The sequence below is a fragment of the Dryobates pubescens genome, chromosome 2 (genome assembly GCF_014839835.1).
Source record: "Dryobates pubescens isolate bDryPub1 chromosome 2, bDryPub1.pri, whole genome shotgun sequence".
In the NCBI taxonomy this organism is placed as follows: Eukaryota; Metazoa; Chordata; class Aves; order Piciformes; family Picidae; genus Dryobates; species Dryobates pubescens.
This window is the reverse complement of record NC_071613.1, coordinates 34,834,805-34,853,975: the sequence shown is the minus strand read 5'-3', so window position 1 is coordinate 34,853,975 and position 19,171 is coordinate 34,834,805. Positions and strand designations below refer to the sequence as shown.

Here is a 19,171-nt window from a genome sequence, read left to right as displayed (position 1 = left end):
ACTATTCCTGATACAGGCCAGGGTGCTCTTTGCCTTCTTGGCCCCCTGAGCACACAGCTGGCTCATTTCCAGCCATCTACCAACTATCACCCCTCTTCTGTCAGGCAGCTTTCAAGCCACTCTTCCCCAAGCCTGTAGCATTGCACGGGGTTGGTGTGACCCAAGTGCAGGACCCAGCACTTGGATTTGTTCAACCTCATATAGTTGGCATTGAGGAGCCTTCCTCCCTTCGAGCAGATCAACACTCCCACCCAGTTTGTTGCAAATGCTTCCTACCTAACCTGATTCTCAGCCTTGGGCTTTAACATTCTTCTTAGTGTTAATTTGATTTGATGCTAACCCATTGCATTTTGCAAGAGTTTATTAGTAATCTTTGGCTGGGCTGAGCTGCTCCACCTGATGGTGAAAGTAAGAAAATGCTGTCTCATGATGTGTTTGAAAACATAATCAAGTGGAAGTATTGAATGCTCTAAGGGTATTTGTGCCACGACACTTACTAGTGATGTTCTGCCCCTTTATACTTGGATGTAGAGCAGTTAAGGTTATGTGAAAGAGTTGCACATTTTTCTTCCTTATTTCTAATGAGACACACACTGGGTTGGTACTTGTACTGTAGACATACTTCTCAAAGTCCAGATTCATCCAGAACCTGAAACACTGCTGTGCTTTGCAAGACATGCATATATGAAAGGTGTCGTTCTGCTTGTGCACAAAAAGGGAAATGTGGCTGCTTGGTAGCTGTTGATTTAGTCATGTTCTTATTACTCATGTTCTTAATAGTTGAATGTGTTGGGTGAAGAGCTTGCCAATATGCTGTTTTCTATCTCGAGTCTGTTTAGTTGCACAGGAAAGGAAGTAAAAGCTGCAGACCTCTGACAGAAGCACCCTGCTTGCAAGAAAAGATTTTAAATGCTGTCTATGGCATTCAAAGAGAAATAATCATGTACATCTTGTGCAGACAGCAAAGAAATGGGAAGCATAACAGAGCCGCAAGTTCCCAGGTCTTTGAGTTTGCTCAGCTTTTTGCCATGCAACAGTCTGTAGATACACACTACAATAAATTTGTCTCTGGCACCTTTCATGAAGCTTTAGGGTATAAGACAATTTTATCTTACAATAGCAAGATCTCTGGGCAGTTGTGTGTTTAGCCAGGAAATCAAAAGGTTTGATTTTGTTATCTTGAGCTGATGTGGCTAGGATGAAGGATGGATCCTGTATGCAAGGATGCTTATATGAAGTAGTATGTGCAAAGAACATTCTTTAAAATATTTGAGCAACCTAAGGCTAAGATTTCCTGTGCTCTTGAGAAGGTAATGTGGGATCTGAGCACCTGAGCACAAGCTGATTATGTTCAGCCTGCATTTCTGCAGAAGTAAGGGCATGACGCACCAACCAAAAATCTTTGTGAACAGGAAGCTGTATGTTTTTTTCTTCACTTGTGTTAACCATGCACACTTACATTGCCCAAAATGGTGTGTACAGACCTTTTTGTTTTTTCTTTGTCTCTCTCTCAGACACCTTGGCTCTGGAATACCAGACAGTGCTGGAACGGGTATCCATATCAGGTAAAAGTCATAGTACTGCCTATAACCAAACATGGCACCTCACAGAGCTCTGAGTTTATTATAGTGCTTTGTGTTAATATGTTAGTGTGAATGGGCTACTCAGCATTTCAGAACATTGCTAGATGCTCCCTATCCTGTTGGAGTTCAAGATGGCAAAGATGAATTTAGCTGTCACACTTGTTTTGAAATGAAGCACAGGCTCTGAAAACAGATCTTGGAAATCTTACCATGAAAGCAGACATCTGCAGCGGTGGTAGAACGGGCATTTTTTACAGAACTCTGAGGATACTGAAAGTTTCTAATTTCTTGTTTGCTACAAGTCCTTTGTATATTACTCAACACAGCATTGCAGAAATCAACCCAGAGTTACTGTAGAGGATGACCACTTACCCGTAAGCACAGAATAGTCCCACAGAAGTTATTTATTTTTGTCTTTCTAAGTGTTAATATGGTCTCGGAAAATAGTTACCTTTTTTTAAAGTAGGCTTTTATGTCAGAAAAAACCTTGTTTAAAGCTCACAACCTTTTTGTCATGAGGACAGGAGATTATACACTAGCATTACTTTTCTCTGATTTACTCTAGCACTGTTTCTTTCGCTGTGCTTTACACCCATATTACCAATGTACAGAATGATGTTTTAAGTAATTTTTTTAAAAAGCCTTTGGAGTATTCAGAATTTAGTTTGTTCCAGGTTCCCAACAGACAACATCATAATTTTTTGACATTATGTGATGTAAGAGAAGGGTATGTTGGGGAGTGTTATTTTTCCAGAGCCATCAAAGTTTGAAAGAGGCAGCCATCACCTTTTTTGTTAACATAGGATGCTTATGTATAATTCAGTAATCCCCTTGTGATTCAACATGTTTCCTGTAGACTTTAGCTGCCTGTAATTTCAGACTCTATTAACCTTTTCTATCTCCATCTTTCAGCCACTGATGCCTGACCTTCATTACTACTACATAGTTGAATTGTCATTCTACTGGTCCTTAATGTTTTCTCAATTCATTGACATCAAAAGAAAGGTAAGAACACTAAAAGGCTAAAAACATCAAAAGCCATAAGCACATATCTGTCTTGATTTGAGGAATAGTTCTATTATCTGTGAAGTGAACTTGAAAGTCAGTTCTGTCTAGTCACCACCTCTTGCAGGTATTCATCACTGAGAAACTGGTGTTGATGTGCTTGTCTTACTCTGTTCTTTTTTTACTGGGGTGGGGTGGGGGGGGTTGCACATGTGAAGAAAAGCCTGCAGTAATCACATTTTCAAGCACGTGCCAAAAATATCTTCTACTCTCATACAGTGACTTGAGCAGAATTGAACAGTAAATGCAGTGTTTCTTCGAAGAGTTAAACAATGACATGTCAATGATAGAGCAAGGCTGCCTCATAAATTCACAGTATCACTCTGGTAAGATCTATGAGAGAGTTGAATTCAGTCCGCAGAGGGTGAAAAAAAGGGATACATTTAATAATAAAAATCACAGAATATTAGGGGTGGGAAGGGACCTGGAGAGATCATCGAGTCCAACACTCCTGCCAAAGGAGGATCACCTAGGGCAAGCTGCACAGGAATGCATCCAGGCAGGTTTTGAAAGGCTCCAGAGAAGGAGACTCCATAACCTCTCTTGGCAGCTGTGATAGTTTTAGGCTATGCCTTTAAAAAATTTTCACAGATCTTGAACAGAAAAGTGTTAAAATGTAAATAAATCATTATTTGGTGTAAAAAGGAAAATAATGATAGTTCTAAACAATCCTATTGGAGAGGTATCTACCATAAGAATTCATTTGGTAAATAATCTCTCTCTTTTTGCTTCTTCTCCTGGCTTTACTGACCTTGGCTGCATCACTTTTGTTGTGACTGGTATTAACAATAACTTCTCTGCACTGTCTCTTGTCCCTTTTGTGTACAGAGGGGTAGGGGAGGAGGCAGGGAAGGGAGAAGCTGTTGCAGCCCCCCTGGTCTTTGGCCAGGGAGGTCTTTGTGCTGCTTATTAGTTGTAAATACCTGTAAATATTGTAAATACTGTGTGTTTTGTACATATTAATTGCATTTAATTGTAGATTGTAGTTTTGTTTGCAAATGCAGCTTTCATTTGCTTCCAACTGAGCTGGTCTGGCATTTAATGTTGGGGGGAGAATTTTTCAACTCACCATAGCAGCCTGTTCCAGTGTACTCTGTCACTGGAAAGAGTGTGTCTTCATTTTGAGGTGGAACCTTCTGTGTTCTGGCTTGTACCCATTGTTCCTTGTCCCATCACTGGACACCACCAAAAAGAGACTGGTGCCTTAATCTTGACACCCACCTCTCAGATATTTATAAATGTTGATAAGATCCCCTCTCAGCCTTCTCAAGACTAAACAGCTTCAGTTCTCTCAGTCTTTCTTCATAGGAGAGATGTTCAAGTCTCTCAATCATCCTGATGGCTCTCCATTGGACTCTCTCTGGCAGATCCCTGTCTCTCTTGAATTGGGGAGCCCAAAACTGGACACAGTATTCCAGGTGTGGCCTCATCAGGGCAGAGTAGAGGGGGAAGAGAGCCTCCTTAGACCTGCTGGACACACTTTTCTTGCTTTACCCCAGGCTGCCATTGGCCCTCTTGGCCATACGGGTACATTGCTGTCCCATGGATAACTTGTTGTCTACTACGAGTCCAAGGCCTGTCTCCCCGGAGATGCTTTCCATCAGGACAATCCCTAGACTGTACTGGTACCAGGTGTTACTCCTCCCCAGATGCAGGACTCTGCTCTTGTCCTTATTGGACTTCATGAGGTTTGCCTTTGCCCATCTCTTCAGCCTGTCCAGATTTCATTGGATGGTAGCGCAGCCTGAAAGGGAGTCAGCCACCCCACTCCCAGTTTGTATCATCAGCAAACTTGCTGAAGGTACACTCAATACCCTCATCCAGGTCACTGATCACAGGATATAGCAGTTGGAAGGGACCTCTGGAGACCTTTGAGTCCAACCACCGTACCAGAGCAGTACCATATCATCTAGCACAGGTTGCACAGGAACACATCTAGATGGGTCTCCCGAGAAGGAGACTCTACACCCTCTCTGTTTCCCTTACAGTAAAGAAGTTCTTCCTCATACTGAGGTGGAGCTTCCTGTGCTGTAGTTTACATCCATTGCCCCTTGTCCTATCAGAGGGCATGAATGAGAAGAGGCTGTCACTACTTGACACCCAGCCCTCATATATTTATGTGTATTTATTAGATCCCCTCTCAGTCTTGTCTTCTCCAGACTAAAAAGCCCCATGTCCCTCAGCCTTTCCTTATAAAGCATGTGCTCCGGTCCCTTCATCATCCTTGTAGCCCTCCACTGGACTCTCTCAAATAGATTCCTGTCCCTCTTGAACTGGGGAGCCCAGAATTGAATGCAGTATTCCAGGTGGGACCTCAGTAGGGCAGAGTAGAGAGGGAGGAGAACCTCTCTCGATCTGCTGAACACACTCTTCTTAATGCACCCCAGGATACCACTGGCCCTCTTGGCCACAAGGGCACATTGCTTTCCCATGGATAACTTTTTGTCCACCAGAACTCCCAGGTCCTTCTCCATGGGGCTGCTCTGTAGCAGATCACCTCCTAACCTGTACTGGTGCAATATTTGATATTGAATAAAACCAGACTTAGTACTGATCCCTGGGGAACACCAGTGGCCACAAGTTTCCAACTGAACTCTGTGCCACTGATCATAACTCTCTGAACTCTATTGTTGATCCAGTTACCAACCCACCTCATGGTCCAGTCATCTAACCCACTTCTCTTGAGTCTGCCTATGAGGATATTATGGGAGAGTGTATCAAAACCCTTGCTGAAGTCAAGATAGGCGATATCCACTGCTCTCTCTTCATGTTTCCATTTGGCCATGCCTTTGTAGAAGGCTATCAGATTAATCAGATTAAACAAGATTTCCCCTTAGTGAATCCATACTGGCTACTCTTGATCACCCTCTTTTCTTTCATATGGTAAGAGATGGCCTCCAGAATGAGCTGCTCCGTCACCTTTCCAGGGATAGAGGTGAGGCTGACAGGTCTGTATTTCCCTGCGTCTCCCATCTTGCCGTTTTTGAAGACCAGAATGGCATTGGGACTCTTCCAGTACTTAGGCACCTGCCCTGTTCTCCATGGTCTTTCAAAAGTGATGATATGGATAGTCGTGCCTTTATGGTTACAAAATTTCCAGTAGCTGATCATTGCTATTAAGGGACTCAAAAAAGTAATACTCTGCCCAGATAAAACCATTTTTCCAGAATCAGTCACAGCCTGTTCCATATTCCTTCATCCAAGTTGTCTCCTCCAAGCAAAGTGCTAGCCCACAGTAGAACAGGCAGCATAACAGTCCTAGTCCATTGAGTTACTCTTCCAGAGCTTTTTAATGTCGCAAAATAATTTGTTTAAAACATTTGGGAGGATTTTGTAATATTTTGATGTGCCTCTTTCTGCTGTCAATTACACAATTGTAGGTTATGCCAATGGAAAAATACCTGCTTTCTAGAATTTTAGCAGGAGCTCTGAAAAGAGGAAATGAAGGATCCAGTATGTCCTGAATAAATTTAACTGTAATTTGGAGCCATGGTGTATTTCTGAATGTCATGTATCAGAGCTGTATATCTGGAAAAACATCTCTCTGAATTTCCAGATTTTCCCAGAAGCAGGTATCTCCAGAAAGCATCTACAAATTTTAAATCTGTATTGGAGGGTAAAATTTTAGGATGAATACATGTGAATCCCTTGCTTTCACTGGCTGTAGATGCTAAACACACTGTTAATCATGAACTTCAAGTAAGTACAACTTCACTGTTTCAAAAAACATGATGCAGAAAACCAATGCTGAAAGGAGCTGTATAATAGTAGAGATTAATTTAAATCAAGAGTAATATTGACCAGCATACATAGGCTGCAAGTGCCAGGAATACTGAAGAGACACTTGACAAAACTGAAGGTCTGCAGCAGCGTTACACAATTGTTCAAGTTACTGCTGCAGACAAGTATTGTGTCTAATCAGTTCCCTTACATTCATATTTAGTCCTCTGCACTGTGCCGTTGGTTGTATTTCATTATCTTTGTGTACCTCTTGAGGGAGAGGAAGATGTAACAGCATTGCAATTACAGCAGTACAGCACATCTTTAAAGAATATTTGATTGATTCCTGATGAGTTGATTTGCTCATGGGAAAAATAATTGAACAGCATCTAGGTTCAGCACTGAAGTACACTTCTGAAAAGGGCCATTGGGAGGACCAATAATACCATTCTCATTTAATACATCTCATGAGCAAATGGTATAGCTTTTATCTTCATGACTTGGAGAGTTTGTACCCAATGGTGAGCTGAGCGTAAAACTAAAGCTTGATCCCTTTGATAGTACAGGTGCAAGTAAACAATCTATTGCAAGTGTGTTTCTCAGTTATATAAAAATGACTTGTTACCAGGAAGACTTTGCAGCAGGCTACTGTGAAAATATATTGTGAGAGGGAGGCGGGGAAGTGGACTAGTAATGGCCGTAGATTTACAATGCTTGAACCTAGAGCACCAGATCCAAGCAGTGTCTCGTGCATCTGCTGTGTCTGAGAATATCCAGTGTCCATCAGAGAACAGGAGCACAATATCTGCAGTGCAGTGACAGCAAGGCAAAAGCTTTTCATTATAAGCACCTGCAGGAAGCAGTGGAGATAAATAACATATTAGATCACTGACCAGTTTGGACACTTCCTTTTGTAGTTTAAGTGAAATTGATATCTAGGAAGATCAGACTGGAGAAATATATCCCTGTGCTGGTGTCACACTCTTGTAAGACTCTTCTGTGGCCAGGGGTGAGCGCAAGCTGTCGAGGAAACTCATGAGTTTGCAAATGTTAGCACTGGAAGCTTACAGTAGTTGAGAAGAAAGTAGTACAAGCTTGACAGAGACACCAGCTGTTGCAGCACCGTAACAGTTATCTTTTAAAGAGCAGTTTTAGTTTAAAAAATAGGGAAACCTATTAACATACCAAATACGCAGTGTGTGAAGCAGTGCCCATATGAGATAAGGCCCTCTGTAACTGGAAGAAGCAGGAAATTTGCCAGCTGATGTCAGATGCTGTTGCAATACTTGATGACAGCTGATACAGAGAAGATGTTAACAGTTCTCAGCATAAGAAACCTGTTAATATTTTCATGTTACTGTGAAAGGAACACTTGTATCTAACTCTCAGTTATAATTTTAGATACTTGAAATTCAGTGGTGGCTGTGTTGTAAAGTGGAGTGATCAAAAGTACCTCTGCAGCCTCAAGCACTTCAGGAATTCAATCATTTGCATTGATCTATCTAGATTTCTCTCAGGGTGATGTGTGGTAGGTCTTCTGAAAGCATCAGCACTCAGCACTGACCTAACTCCAGCACTGGTCTTGATGCTTGTTGTACCTCAAGAGAAATGGACTTACTGAATTCCATCTCCATTTTTTTCTTTCTGATAGCAAATTCGTGACTTAAATATTACTTCAGATAGGTTTGCTGACTTTCAAATACCCATTTTTCTTCATTTAGGTGTTATAAATTCCAGCAGATTATTTTTGCCTGCCTGAAGTGGTGTGAACAAACTACTTAGGCTGTTGCACAAACTATTGGCATTAAGGCAGCAAACTGAATAGATCAGCGATTGCAGTTATATAATGGCATGTTGTTTGCATCATAAATATCACTGTGTTGATGTAATGATATTCTGCCCTTGAAGAGTTTAATGTTAAAAGACTGCAGCCTAGAGTGATGGGGGTTTTTATTGTCTCTGTCCAGTTTCCCATACTCATCTTCTGTAAAACCAGAGAAGGAAAAAAAAATTAGATCATGGAATTTTGTTACTCTCACAACCCCCTGTTGAGTTTTAAAAGCATGAGGCTTATTTACATGTTTTCTGGGTACCTGAAGTATTGTTTGATAGAAAAAAATGTGGTGGGTGTATCTGGTCACAAGCAGTGTTCCCAGGGATCAGTAATGGGGCCAGTTCTCGTTAATATTTTTATCAGTGATCTGGACAAGGGAATTGAGTGCTCTCTCTGGAAGTTTGTAGATGATGCTAACCTGGGAAGCAGTGTTGATCTGCTTGAGGGTAGGAAGGCTCTACGGGGGAACCTTAGGCAGGCTGAATCAATGTGCCGAGGCCAGTTACATGAGATCAGCAAGGCCAAGAGCTGGGTCCTGCACTTGGGTCACAGCAACCCCATGCAATGCTACAGGCTTGGGGAAGACTGGCTGAAAAGCTGCCCAGGAGAGAAAGACCTGGGGGTATTGATCAACAGCCAGCTGGATGTTAGCCAGCAGTGTGCCCAGGTTGCTAAGAAGGCCAACAGCATCGTGACCTGTATCTTAAAGTAATGTGACCAGCAAGACCAGAGAAGTGGTTGTTCTCCTTTACTCAGAACTAGTGAGGCTACACCTTGAATATTGTGTTCAGTTTTGGGCGTCTCACTACAAGAAAGACATTGAGGTGCTGGAGCAGGTCTAGAGAAGGGCAGCAAAGCTGATGAAGGATATGGAGAACAGTTGTTATGAGGAGCAGGTGAGGGAACTGGGGTTGTTTAGTCTAGAGAAGAGGAGGCTAAAGGGAGATCTCACTGCTCTGTAAAACTACCTGAAAGGTGGTTGGAGTGAGGTGGGTGTCTGTCTCTTCTCCCTAGTAACAAGTGACTGCACAAGAGAAAATGGCTTCAAATTGCACCAAAGAAGGTTTAGAACAGATGTTAGAAGAAATTTCTTCACTGAAAGGGTTTTCAAACACTGGAATAGGCTCCCAAGGGAGGTGGTTGAATCACCAACCCTGGAGGTGTTTAAAAGACCTGTAGATGTGGTGCTAAAGAACATAGTTGAGCACCAGGTTCAGTAGCATTAGATAATAGTTGGACTCAATGATCTCAAGGGTCTTTTTCAATCAAAATGATCCTATGATTCTGTGAGAATGTGTAAAATTTCTACTCAGTGTTTTAACAGGTTTGTAGGTCTAGGAGACCTTTCTGTATATTCACACCTTTTAATTCCAAGCATATGGTAATTTCTAGAGCTGTGTTTAGCTTGCCTTTTTTTTTTTTTAATGATAGTTCACTTATTCCCAAAATGCTGATGATTTTCATGAATATTCCATTTTAATTCTAGAAAATTTATGCTATATTTTGCTGAATCTGCATCCTAGGTCTTGCTTCAGTCAGTCAAAAGAAGAGTCATAGAGCTGATTTTTTTTGTTCCAGAAAAAAGGATTCTAGGTTGTGCATTTTGCAAACCTTTATTAGAATTCTATTGGTTGAGACCTTTAGCTGATGATACTCCCTTTCCTTGTTTATCTATGACACAGCCTGTTTCCAGAAGCTGGAGTGAGTAATGAAGATGACGTTTTGCCCTTCGGTGGCACTAATGCTCCTCCATATCCATTTGGCAGTTTAGTCACTGAGTGTGACAAGTTAAACAAACGTGCAGATGCCTGGATTTCAGAAGGCTTGTCTACAAGTTGAGATCCATTAGATTCCTCTCTTGTCTGCCTTGTGTTCTTCCCACTGATAGTGTCAGGAATAGATTCTTTCTGCTATTCTTAGCCACATAGTTTCATGACAGGCACATAACATCTTCCAGCATTTATGACTGGGGGCTATAAATCTGCTGGAAATGTACATACAGGTTGAATACATTTTTAAAAAGAAAAGTCCTGTTCCTGTGCAGCTGCTCTTTTTTTTTTTTTTGGGGGGGTGAAAGTTCTTGAGTAAGCTGGGAACTCAGGTACCACTTGACATTAGGGGGACTTGTACCTTTAGCTTCTATGTATTCATTACCCTTACATAGTATTAAAATCTTAACAAGCAGTATCTTCAAAACAAGAATAACAAAACTACTCTTATTTATATCACTGTTACATTTTTCCAACAATTTCCACTATGTCAGTCCAGCATCTCTGTTTCACAGCTGGCAGTCAGACAACTGTCTCTTTTAAGAAACATTATTAGAGGCCCCTGGACAGCATATCTGTAAGTAGACTCATGCAGAAGTGCAGGAGACTGATGCCCAGGAGCATTAGGGCTTCTTAGGATTTATCCATATTATCAGGAATGCCTTGAAGAGTTCCCAAGAGCAACTAGAATTTTATTTGTAGAATATGAATGTGTAAACTATAAAAGCAGAGTCAATTCTCTGCTCGGCTTCTTAACCCTTTTGGCTTGCCTATGTACTCACATAATTGCAGTTAGAAGGAAAATGTAGAAAAGTGCCATAGCATTTGAAGCTGAAGCAGATAAAAGATAGGCTGTAGTATAGCCATATGGCAATGCTTCTATCTTACTTATAGTCCCAGGGAATAAGGTAGATGCTTTGCTCTTTTGATTATGGTAAGGTGAAATGATCTCCATGTGTGGGTTTGTAGGTACTGAAATGACCAAGAGAGGGATGGTGACACTGATCAGTTACTCTTCCCAGAACTGGAAAGACAAAGCAGTTGGCAGCTGTGGCTGCTGCATATCGGGAGTTCATTCTGTGTTAGTGGAAGCTCACCAGCTCTTTCTGTTGCACCTTCCTGCCTAGCACACATACCCTCACTCACTTTGCAAACCAGTCTCCAAAGATTAGAGACTGTCAGTTTTGCTTTCTCTGATGCGAGCCATTTATCAGAAGACTACCACACCCCAGGAGAACTGGCCGGTAAAAGCTGCCAGAAAGCCAAATTCTACCTCCCAGAATGCTTGTCAAGCAGGCTGCCTGGAGGAGTTTCTGCTTCTGACTGCCTGGATCTCTCTGCTTTCAAACAACACTGCGTGAGAGTCATCAGATCTGCTGAGAGCTGTGGTAGTAACTTTGCAAACAGTGTGTAAACTCCCCAGTCAGATCATGCCTGTGATTTTCAAGGGTTTGATAGCATTTTCTCAAAGTTGTGTGGGTAGTTCAGCAAACTCCAGCAAGAATTCTTCAGGTCCTCTTCTCTAAGTAATCAGTCTGGGAGTTTAGGCCAGGGAGACAGGTTATTCCCTCTGCTTTGCTTGCCCCTCAACATTTATCTGCTTCCAGTAGTTCTTAGTAGTAAGAGTTGCTTGCTGACCAGATAACTTAGTTGCTGACCTGAACTCCAGCTAACCTGCAACATTTGAAAGACAGCAGATTGGATGTGACTAGAAGGCTTCATTTGACAACTTTTTTGACCCTGTCACAGTTTGAAGACACAGCAAATTCATTAAAAACAAATAAAAAAGCTGAAACTGGGATTGTTAGCTCTATGAAGCTCTGTTGTGCTTGACAGGTTACTGTTGATAAGTACTAGTGCAGTGGAAACGTGTTTCTCCTTTCTTTGTAGCTATTTGAACTCTTGTGAATGGTGTGTTATTTTGCATGTTGTATGTTGCTTGGTGTGTAAAAAATACAGTGTAATTTGATTTGTATCTACATATGCCTTTTCAAACTAACCTTAGCCACAAATGTTTACTTCAGTTGATTATATGACCATGAACTGAGAAGTGTAGATAATGCCTGGCTTTCAGTAAAGTCTGTGCATTTTGGTAACATGCAGCTGTAGTTTTGTTCAGTCTAAATAAAATATATAGCAGGGTATTTAATGCACTTATGTAGCAGGATTTTTATGTAACATAACCATAGTGCTGGGTTTAGAAAGCATCCATCCATTTTTGTATAAGGGTACTAAATCTCACTGTTTGCTTCATTATTTTTTGTGTTTTTCCCCTGCTTCTTGCTGCTCTAGGATTTTGGCATCATGTTTACACATCACATTGTAACAGTCACCCTGATAACCTTCTCATATGTAACCAATTTGACACGAGTGGGAACCTTGACCTTATGCCTCCATGATGCGGCTGATGTTGTCCTAGAGGTGAGATAATATGTATGTCATCAGTGTCTGTATACAGTATTCACTATTTGGAGAGCTAGCATGTCAGTAGGTAGAATCTATTTGCTGTGCAGAACAAGTATTTCCTAAGCAAGAGTCCAGTTCAAGACAGTAATGGTAATTAATGCAGTCTGTTTCCTTGCTGAAATATAGTACACTTGCAGCAGTATGTACTTGTGATTTAAGGCTTGCTTATCTCTTGATAATTTGCTTGTACAGAGCAGAGACTGGTAATGCATTGCATGCCAGGGAGGGTCACGCACAGATTTCAAATATAACATGGTAAAGTCAAAAGCTCAAAGTTCCAAAATCTGGAAAATGGTAGATAGAAGCTCCTGGTTGTTGACATGGTCTGTGGGCAAGAACCCCATATCCAAAAGATTTAAGGTGTCACAGTTTATTTATGCTGTGCTTTGCTGGGCAGAGGGTGATGGAAATTTTAGTGTCTGTTTGGGCAGTCAGTTGACCTCTGGTTCCAAAGATTTTCCAGGTTCCTGTGCCTTTGGATCCAGATACCAGTGTTAAACTTGTGGCTTTAGAGAAGGGATGAATGGTGTTCTTTTAAGTCAAGATGGTCTGTAACTTCCATAGGGGCAATTTAGAGATGTTGTTATCCTGTGCTTGCATCAGTTTTTAGACAGTTCTGGGTGATGCTGGAACTGGTCAGTTGGTGAACTCTCCATCAGAATCAAACCAAACCTAATGGTTATTTAATCTGAAATTATTTTTTTAAGTAGTTGCAGGGATCCTGTTATGCAAGAATATAGTTTCACAGTGTGAGTCACCCATTGCAGAATCAAAATCCTGCTCTTCTGTTTTGATAGTCCTGTAAATATGGGGGTTTTTTTTCAATCTTTTTTTAACCTAGAAGGCACATGACTATCTGAGATAGAAAGCAACAGAGAATCTGGATTTCTCCTGTTATAAGTAATTCCATCTTCACCAGTGCATTATTCTGTTTTAGTAATGTGTGTAGATTCATTCTGCTAGCTGTGGGTTCACCCAAATTTTCTTCATTCCACTTTTCTTGCTGCTAGAGGAGTGTACTTGAAGGTTTTCATTCCAGATCATTCCAGTGACTGTGAAACTGTAAAACCACTGGAGAACAGCCGTAATAGGCCAGCTAAAACCTCATCTTAAACACGAGATACATGTTCTTGTTCTATTCCTCTGTTGATTCGCTGGCTATGACAAAGATGAATTGGTGGTATTCTCACATGCTTTGCATATGTTCAACAAATACACTTCTCCATGGGGCACAGCACTTAGTGATCGTTCTAGTCAACTTGTTCAGTCTGTTCTGACTGGTAATACTAAAGCTATTCTAAACTGTAAGCAAGAGAATTGCAAGTCCAGAGCAGCATTTATTGGGAGGGCCATTATGTATCTCTCAGTAAACTTTCTTCTGTGAGGGCAGTGGGTCACAGCCCTGGTCCCATATGAGAGAATATGGACCATTACACACTGCTGACATCACTGAGGAGAAAGTCTTCTTCTTCAAGAAGAAGAAATTAATCAAACTGAAAAAGAAGCTGGTAAAATATCTTGTCATGATGGATCGGTTGTGCACTTGATCTGTTTTACATACTATGTATTTGAAAAATGAGAACCTATTTCCAGAGGCCACTAGGTTCTTTCCACCTACCATTTCATAATGAACCATGTCCCTTGGAAAGCTGGAAGGCAACACTTTTGCTATTTTCATTGCAAAAAGTAGCATATATTGATAGGAACACTGGAGGTGCATTTTTTTTTCCATAGGTCTTAAGGTATCTGCAGGAACAGAAGTGTCATAGTGTAGGATTTTCAGGAATTTGTAGGTGTTCTCTTAGCTCTGAGTGAAAGTAATTTTGAATACACAAAGCAGCCTAGCCATGGCAAGACAAACCAAACCTAGAGTAATTTGCTTGCCTGGGAAGCCATTACATGACCTTAACCTGAAATCTAGGCTTCTGAGAAGCAACTTCAGAATCTCTGCTAAGTTTTTTTATGCAGTCTTGGGTATCATCTTGTGGGTTGGAAATACTGTGACCTAACCTGCTGAAGCACTTAAAATCCCACCTGTTTGGGGACCTTAAGACTTTTCAACTTCAATTAATGAATACTGTGGCAGTTTTGATGACAGTGCATGGATGTGAATAATTGCCAGTTGGGTATGCTTCTGGTGTATGAGCCTCATATAACTGACAGTTCAACCTGAATCCATTCTGTCAGGTTCCAGCTATCTCCTAACACACTTTCATAAGAGAGCAGGGAATGGACACTTCAGAATAAGGCATATAGCTGTGCCATAAAATAAATGGATTTAAATAGACTGACAAGTGTATCTGGAAGAGCTGTGTTACTCAATTCTAGTCATGGCTTTTCAGTTTTGAAAATTGTGTTGCATTGTCTTAGGTGTGCAAATTCCATCCAGCAACAACATAGGCTTTCCCTTCCTTTGTAATCCTTCCTTAGCAATGTGATTTTTAGATTTGTTGTTTGAGAACTGATGACCCACAGCTGTACTGGTTTTGATAAATGGCATGATAATACTACAAGTTGCTATGGCAATATCAGCTCCACACCCTATGGAACCATCTTTTTTAAGACTGCCACCATGAAAATACATCCATAATTCCTACCTGAACTTCTAGTCATCTGAAAATCAAGGTGTTAGTTATTCTTCTGCTTTTCATGTTGACACCAAAATGTACTCTCTGCCTTAAACCAAACTGTGAATACAAACTGCTCCAAAACTCACTTGTGTCCACTAGAATACAGGGGTGATTCAAAAGGGTTATGTTTTCTTTTCAGCACTGGTGACTTTTTTCATGTTTTGTGATCTTCCAAATTTGTTTCCTATTAGTGAGGAATATCTTTTATATTCGGATTTTGAGTGGAAACATTGCAGAAGTTAGGTAACATGGGGTGTCCTTGCCCATGGCAGGGGGTCTGGAACTAAATGATCCTTGTGGTCCCTTCCAACCCTGACTGATACTACGAACATGATTCTATGAACGTGCTGGTTGATTTTGGCATCTGGGTTTTCTGAGCACTTTCAGGTTCAGTGTGTTCATACCAAAAAAAATTAGACAGAATGCAAGAGTGCCTCTCATTTTTTTAGGCAATTCAGAATACTATTCTGTATACATAGTTGCAGTAATTTTATTCCCTCTTAGCCCTCTGGAAAGTCTGTACAAGTAAGGATCTCAATATGGGAGATAGGTGCTAATTCTGTCAGAGTGGGGCTTTGAAAGGGTTCCCAGTGACTTAAGTGAACACTAAATCAGGCTCTTTACATACTTTGTTGTGCAGCAGCCCTGCATACGTTTCACAGAAAGCATAAAGACTGTCCCTGCCTTGAAGCAGATGTTTTAAAATAAGTAACTGCTTACACATATGAACTCTGGGGGAACTGAATAGATAACTTAAAGCTGGCTTGCTTGTATATGCTGTTTTCTTCAGTGAGAAGGAGTCAAAAAACTTCTGGGAAGATGGGTGTTTTAATAAGCAGTTTGAAGAGTAGTCACAAGACCGCATGAAGACAATGAGAGAAGCATGCATGAAGAGGCATAGAGCAACAAGTCGGAAAGCAATAGTTGGATAAAGAGGGGAAGAGAACCTTGAAAAATATGTGAAGGAAAGGGATATAATCTTTGAGGTAGAAACTGTTCTGTGTAGGCCAGAAAGGAAGATGAGATGCTTTTGAAGAATTTTATATGTGGGGCATAATAGGGGATATGAGGCAACATTTGTATATAGCAAAGACTAGAGTGTCAGAGGGCATGGGGCAGGTGCAAAATGGGTGTATACTGAAAAGGCAAGTGGAGCATACTGGAAAGATGAGAGGCAAGTAAGTAAAGAGGATGGGGACAAAACCAGCATAAACACAATGAGGTTCAATAAAGGGTTTAGAATATTTTTGTGAATCTGAAATTGTAGAATTTCAAAAAGGAAATTGTATGAGGAAGTAAGAAATGAGAGATGCACTCCAATTTTATGATGTCTTTTTTTTTTCTGAAAAGACATTTTTCAGCTGCTTGGTTTAGAGGAGTTGCTGTGAGGTGGCCCAATGAAAATGTTAGCAATTTTCATGAAGATTTTATTTCTTTGTCTTATAGCATATACACCACAACACAATACATGAAAACTCAGCTGTCCTCACAGAAGTAAATAGACATTTCTTTCTTTTACAGGCTGCCAAAATGGCAAACTATTGCAAGTGTCAAAAGCTGAGTGACCTTCTGTTCCTTACATTTGCCATTGTCTTCATTGTCAGTAGGCTTGGCATATATCCCTTATGGTGAGTAAGCATACTGTTTTCCTCACATGCTAAGCGTCAAACAGGCATGGAAATAACTATGTTGTAACTGAACACGATTCACTTACATTACTCCATTCCCCAAAGCTCCAGAGAGAGTTCCACATCTAACTAGATGCTGAAATAAGCTATTTGCTGGAGTGCCATTGTGTTTACTGTGTGCTAGACAAGAAATATATGGGGCTTCTGCTATTGTTAAAGTAGAAGTGGGTTGGAGACTGCATAGCTTCAGGTTAGCAGTTGTTCACCTGTTGTGGCAAGAAGTTTGAGGAGAAATAAAATATTAGTCACCAAAGACCAACCAGAGGCTAATCCTGAAGCTAGGATCTTCTCATTAGCTTTCAGTACACACTTTATCAGTGTGTTCATCTTAAAGAAAACCACAATGAGATAAGGAAATTCTGGTCTGCCGAAATGTTTGTGAGGATGTTATTGCAATGCAGATTGCAGTTCTGCAGGGTACTCATTTTTTACCTCTCCTTAGACTTGGGCAGGTACCTATGTCTAGGTGGTGTTATACAGTCTATATATGTTACTATAATCTTACCTTTTCCCAGGCAAAGGCAGCTGCTTGCACATGCACTTATTCTCTCTTCTAGGTACATACACATGCATGCACACAAACAGAACACAGATGTTAGATTTTCTTAGCTAGGGCCCTCAATATCCAGAAGACAGCTGCCTAGTTAGGAAATACTAAGATGTACTTCAGTGTAGAAGCCTATTAAAGTTTCTCTGTAGTCTGTGCCCTGTATGTGTGGAGGGCTGGGAGAAGCCATTGGAGTCAGTCTTTTGTGTTCTGAATTCTTCCTTTCTCACATATGAAAAGAACAGAAATCTCTGTATTCCCATGAGACCAAGAGGGGTCTGTCATTGCCTTAGAAGATAAAAGTGGCATTTTTGGTTTGGGGAAGCACCAAGAATGCTAGAAATGTTACCTTTTGCAGTTTTATTTAGAGAGATTATCTCCAGGCTCATTTAAGCATGCAGAGGATTTACAAATGTCAGTATCAACCTCTCTGCCACAATTTCATTTCAAATCCTGTCTAATGATATCTCTTTGGGGTTTTGTTAATGCAAACAGGATAAGACCAAGGTGCCTTTAGGGAGCAAAGTCATCAGCTTTGCTTAACAGTACGTTGTAGAAGTGTGACTTAGCATCCTTTCCATCGTTACTATGGTAGAGAAGTTTTGGAAAATCCACACTTTAAACCTGAACGTTTAAAATAACTGTATGTTTGTAACTGGAACTGAAGATCAGAAACTGGAGGTTCACACTGTCTCAGGTGATTTCTGTGAAGTGTTGCAGCCAACTGTCAGACTGTGCAGGAAACCCTTGCTAGGACTAGGCAAATTATAAATTAAAGATCAACATGGTTAGTGGCAACCAGACATCACATGTAGCTCATGCTGTTCGACTGGCCAAGTTCTGGAAGAGATTGCCAACACAGTGAGAAGTTATAGAGAAAGTGTCAAAACCTGAGTCCATGACAGTCATGACATTTTGTGCTTATGTTCTGGATTTACCCATCCATTTCTGTATATCTTACGTGACAGCTGTACTTCCATTCCACTGTAGACTGAACTTTGCCTGAATCCTTCTCTGTAGTGTAGCAGTGGACCAGTGTGCTGAATGCAGGGTAAAAATTGAAGCAAATAGATCTGGGGAGGATGGGAAGGGTAGAGTGCTGCACAGTAGCTTGAGTTGTTGATGTTGGCTCCTTTGGTACTGAATATTGGGTTAATGAGGGCAGCAGGTTACATTCATGGATGAGGTTTGCTGCTAGGGTGGAAGAGTTCAGCATGGACTCTTGCCGGCAGTGAAGACAGAGGGATTGTGTATTCTGGTAATGCAGCGGCTGACAGTACACTGTGTGCTCCTGTGACACAGCTGAAATGGTTACACTGGCCATTCCTCTGCTTTTCCCTTAATCAACAAAAGAACAGATTCATTTATGTGAATATGCAGGTGATTCAGACAAAAGTCTTGATGTAAATACTCCTAATGGTTACTTTTTCATACAGCTGTAGTCACAGAGCCCAAAGACAGTTTCATAGCTGTACTGGGGGCATTGTGTGTGAGAGTCAGGGTTAGCAGGGATGAAGCATGGGATGTGTGAGCTTCTCTCTCCCAAATTCTTTTTCTCTATGAAACAGCAATTCTTAATCTTCACTGCCATTAGCTTGCAGGTCAGCAAAGATGAGTCACTGGAGTGGCAGCAGGCCAGGAAGCATAGTTTTGTTTCCTTTGCTGAATATTCAAAATAGCAAAAATTTGGTGCCTGATTAATATTATATAAATATGCAAATATTTCTAGCATAAAAACTGGTGTGCATGTAATGTAAAAGGAAGACTGTAATTTATAAGAAAACTTCCCTCACACAGGAAAGTGAATACCCAAGACAAACTTCCAGTGATGACACTTAGGAAGCACTGGCGTGGTATTATTCTCCAGCT

General features: G+C 40.9%; 1 protein-coding gene across 2 annotated transcripts in view; it reads left to right on the top strand.

Annotated features, from left to right (window-relative positions):
- Positions 1-19,171, top strand: part of CERS6 (ceramide synthase 6) — a 120,151-nt gene that overhangs the window by 81,139 nt on the left and 19,841 nt on the right. For both annotated transcript variants that reach the window (XM_054174836.1, XM_054174826.1), the window contains exons 5-8: positions 1,515-1,565; positions 2,496-2,588; positions 12,264-12,392; positions 16,589-16,695. In XM_054174836.1, coding sequence (XP_054030811.1) covers positions 1,515-1,565; positions 2,496-2,588; positions 12,264-12,392; positions 16,589-16,695 — 380 coding nt within the window. The remainder of the gene's footprint in view (positions 1-1,514; positions 1,566-2,495; positions 2,589-12,263; positions 12,393-16,588; positions 16,696-19,171) is intronic.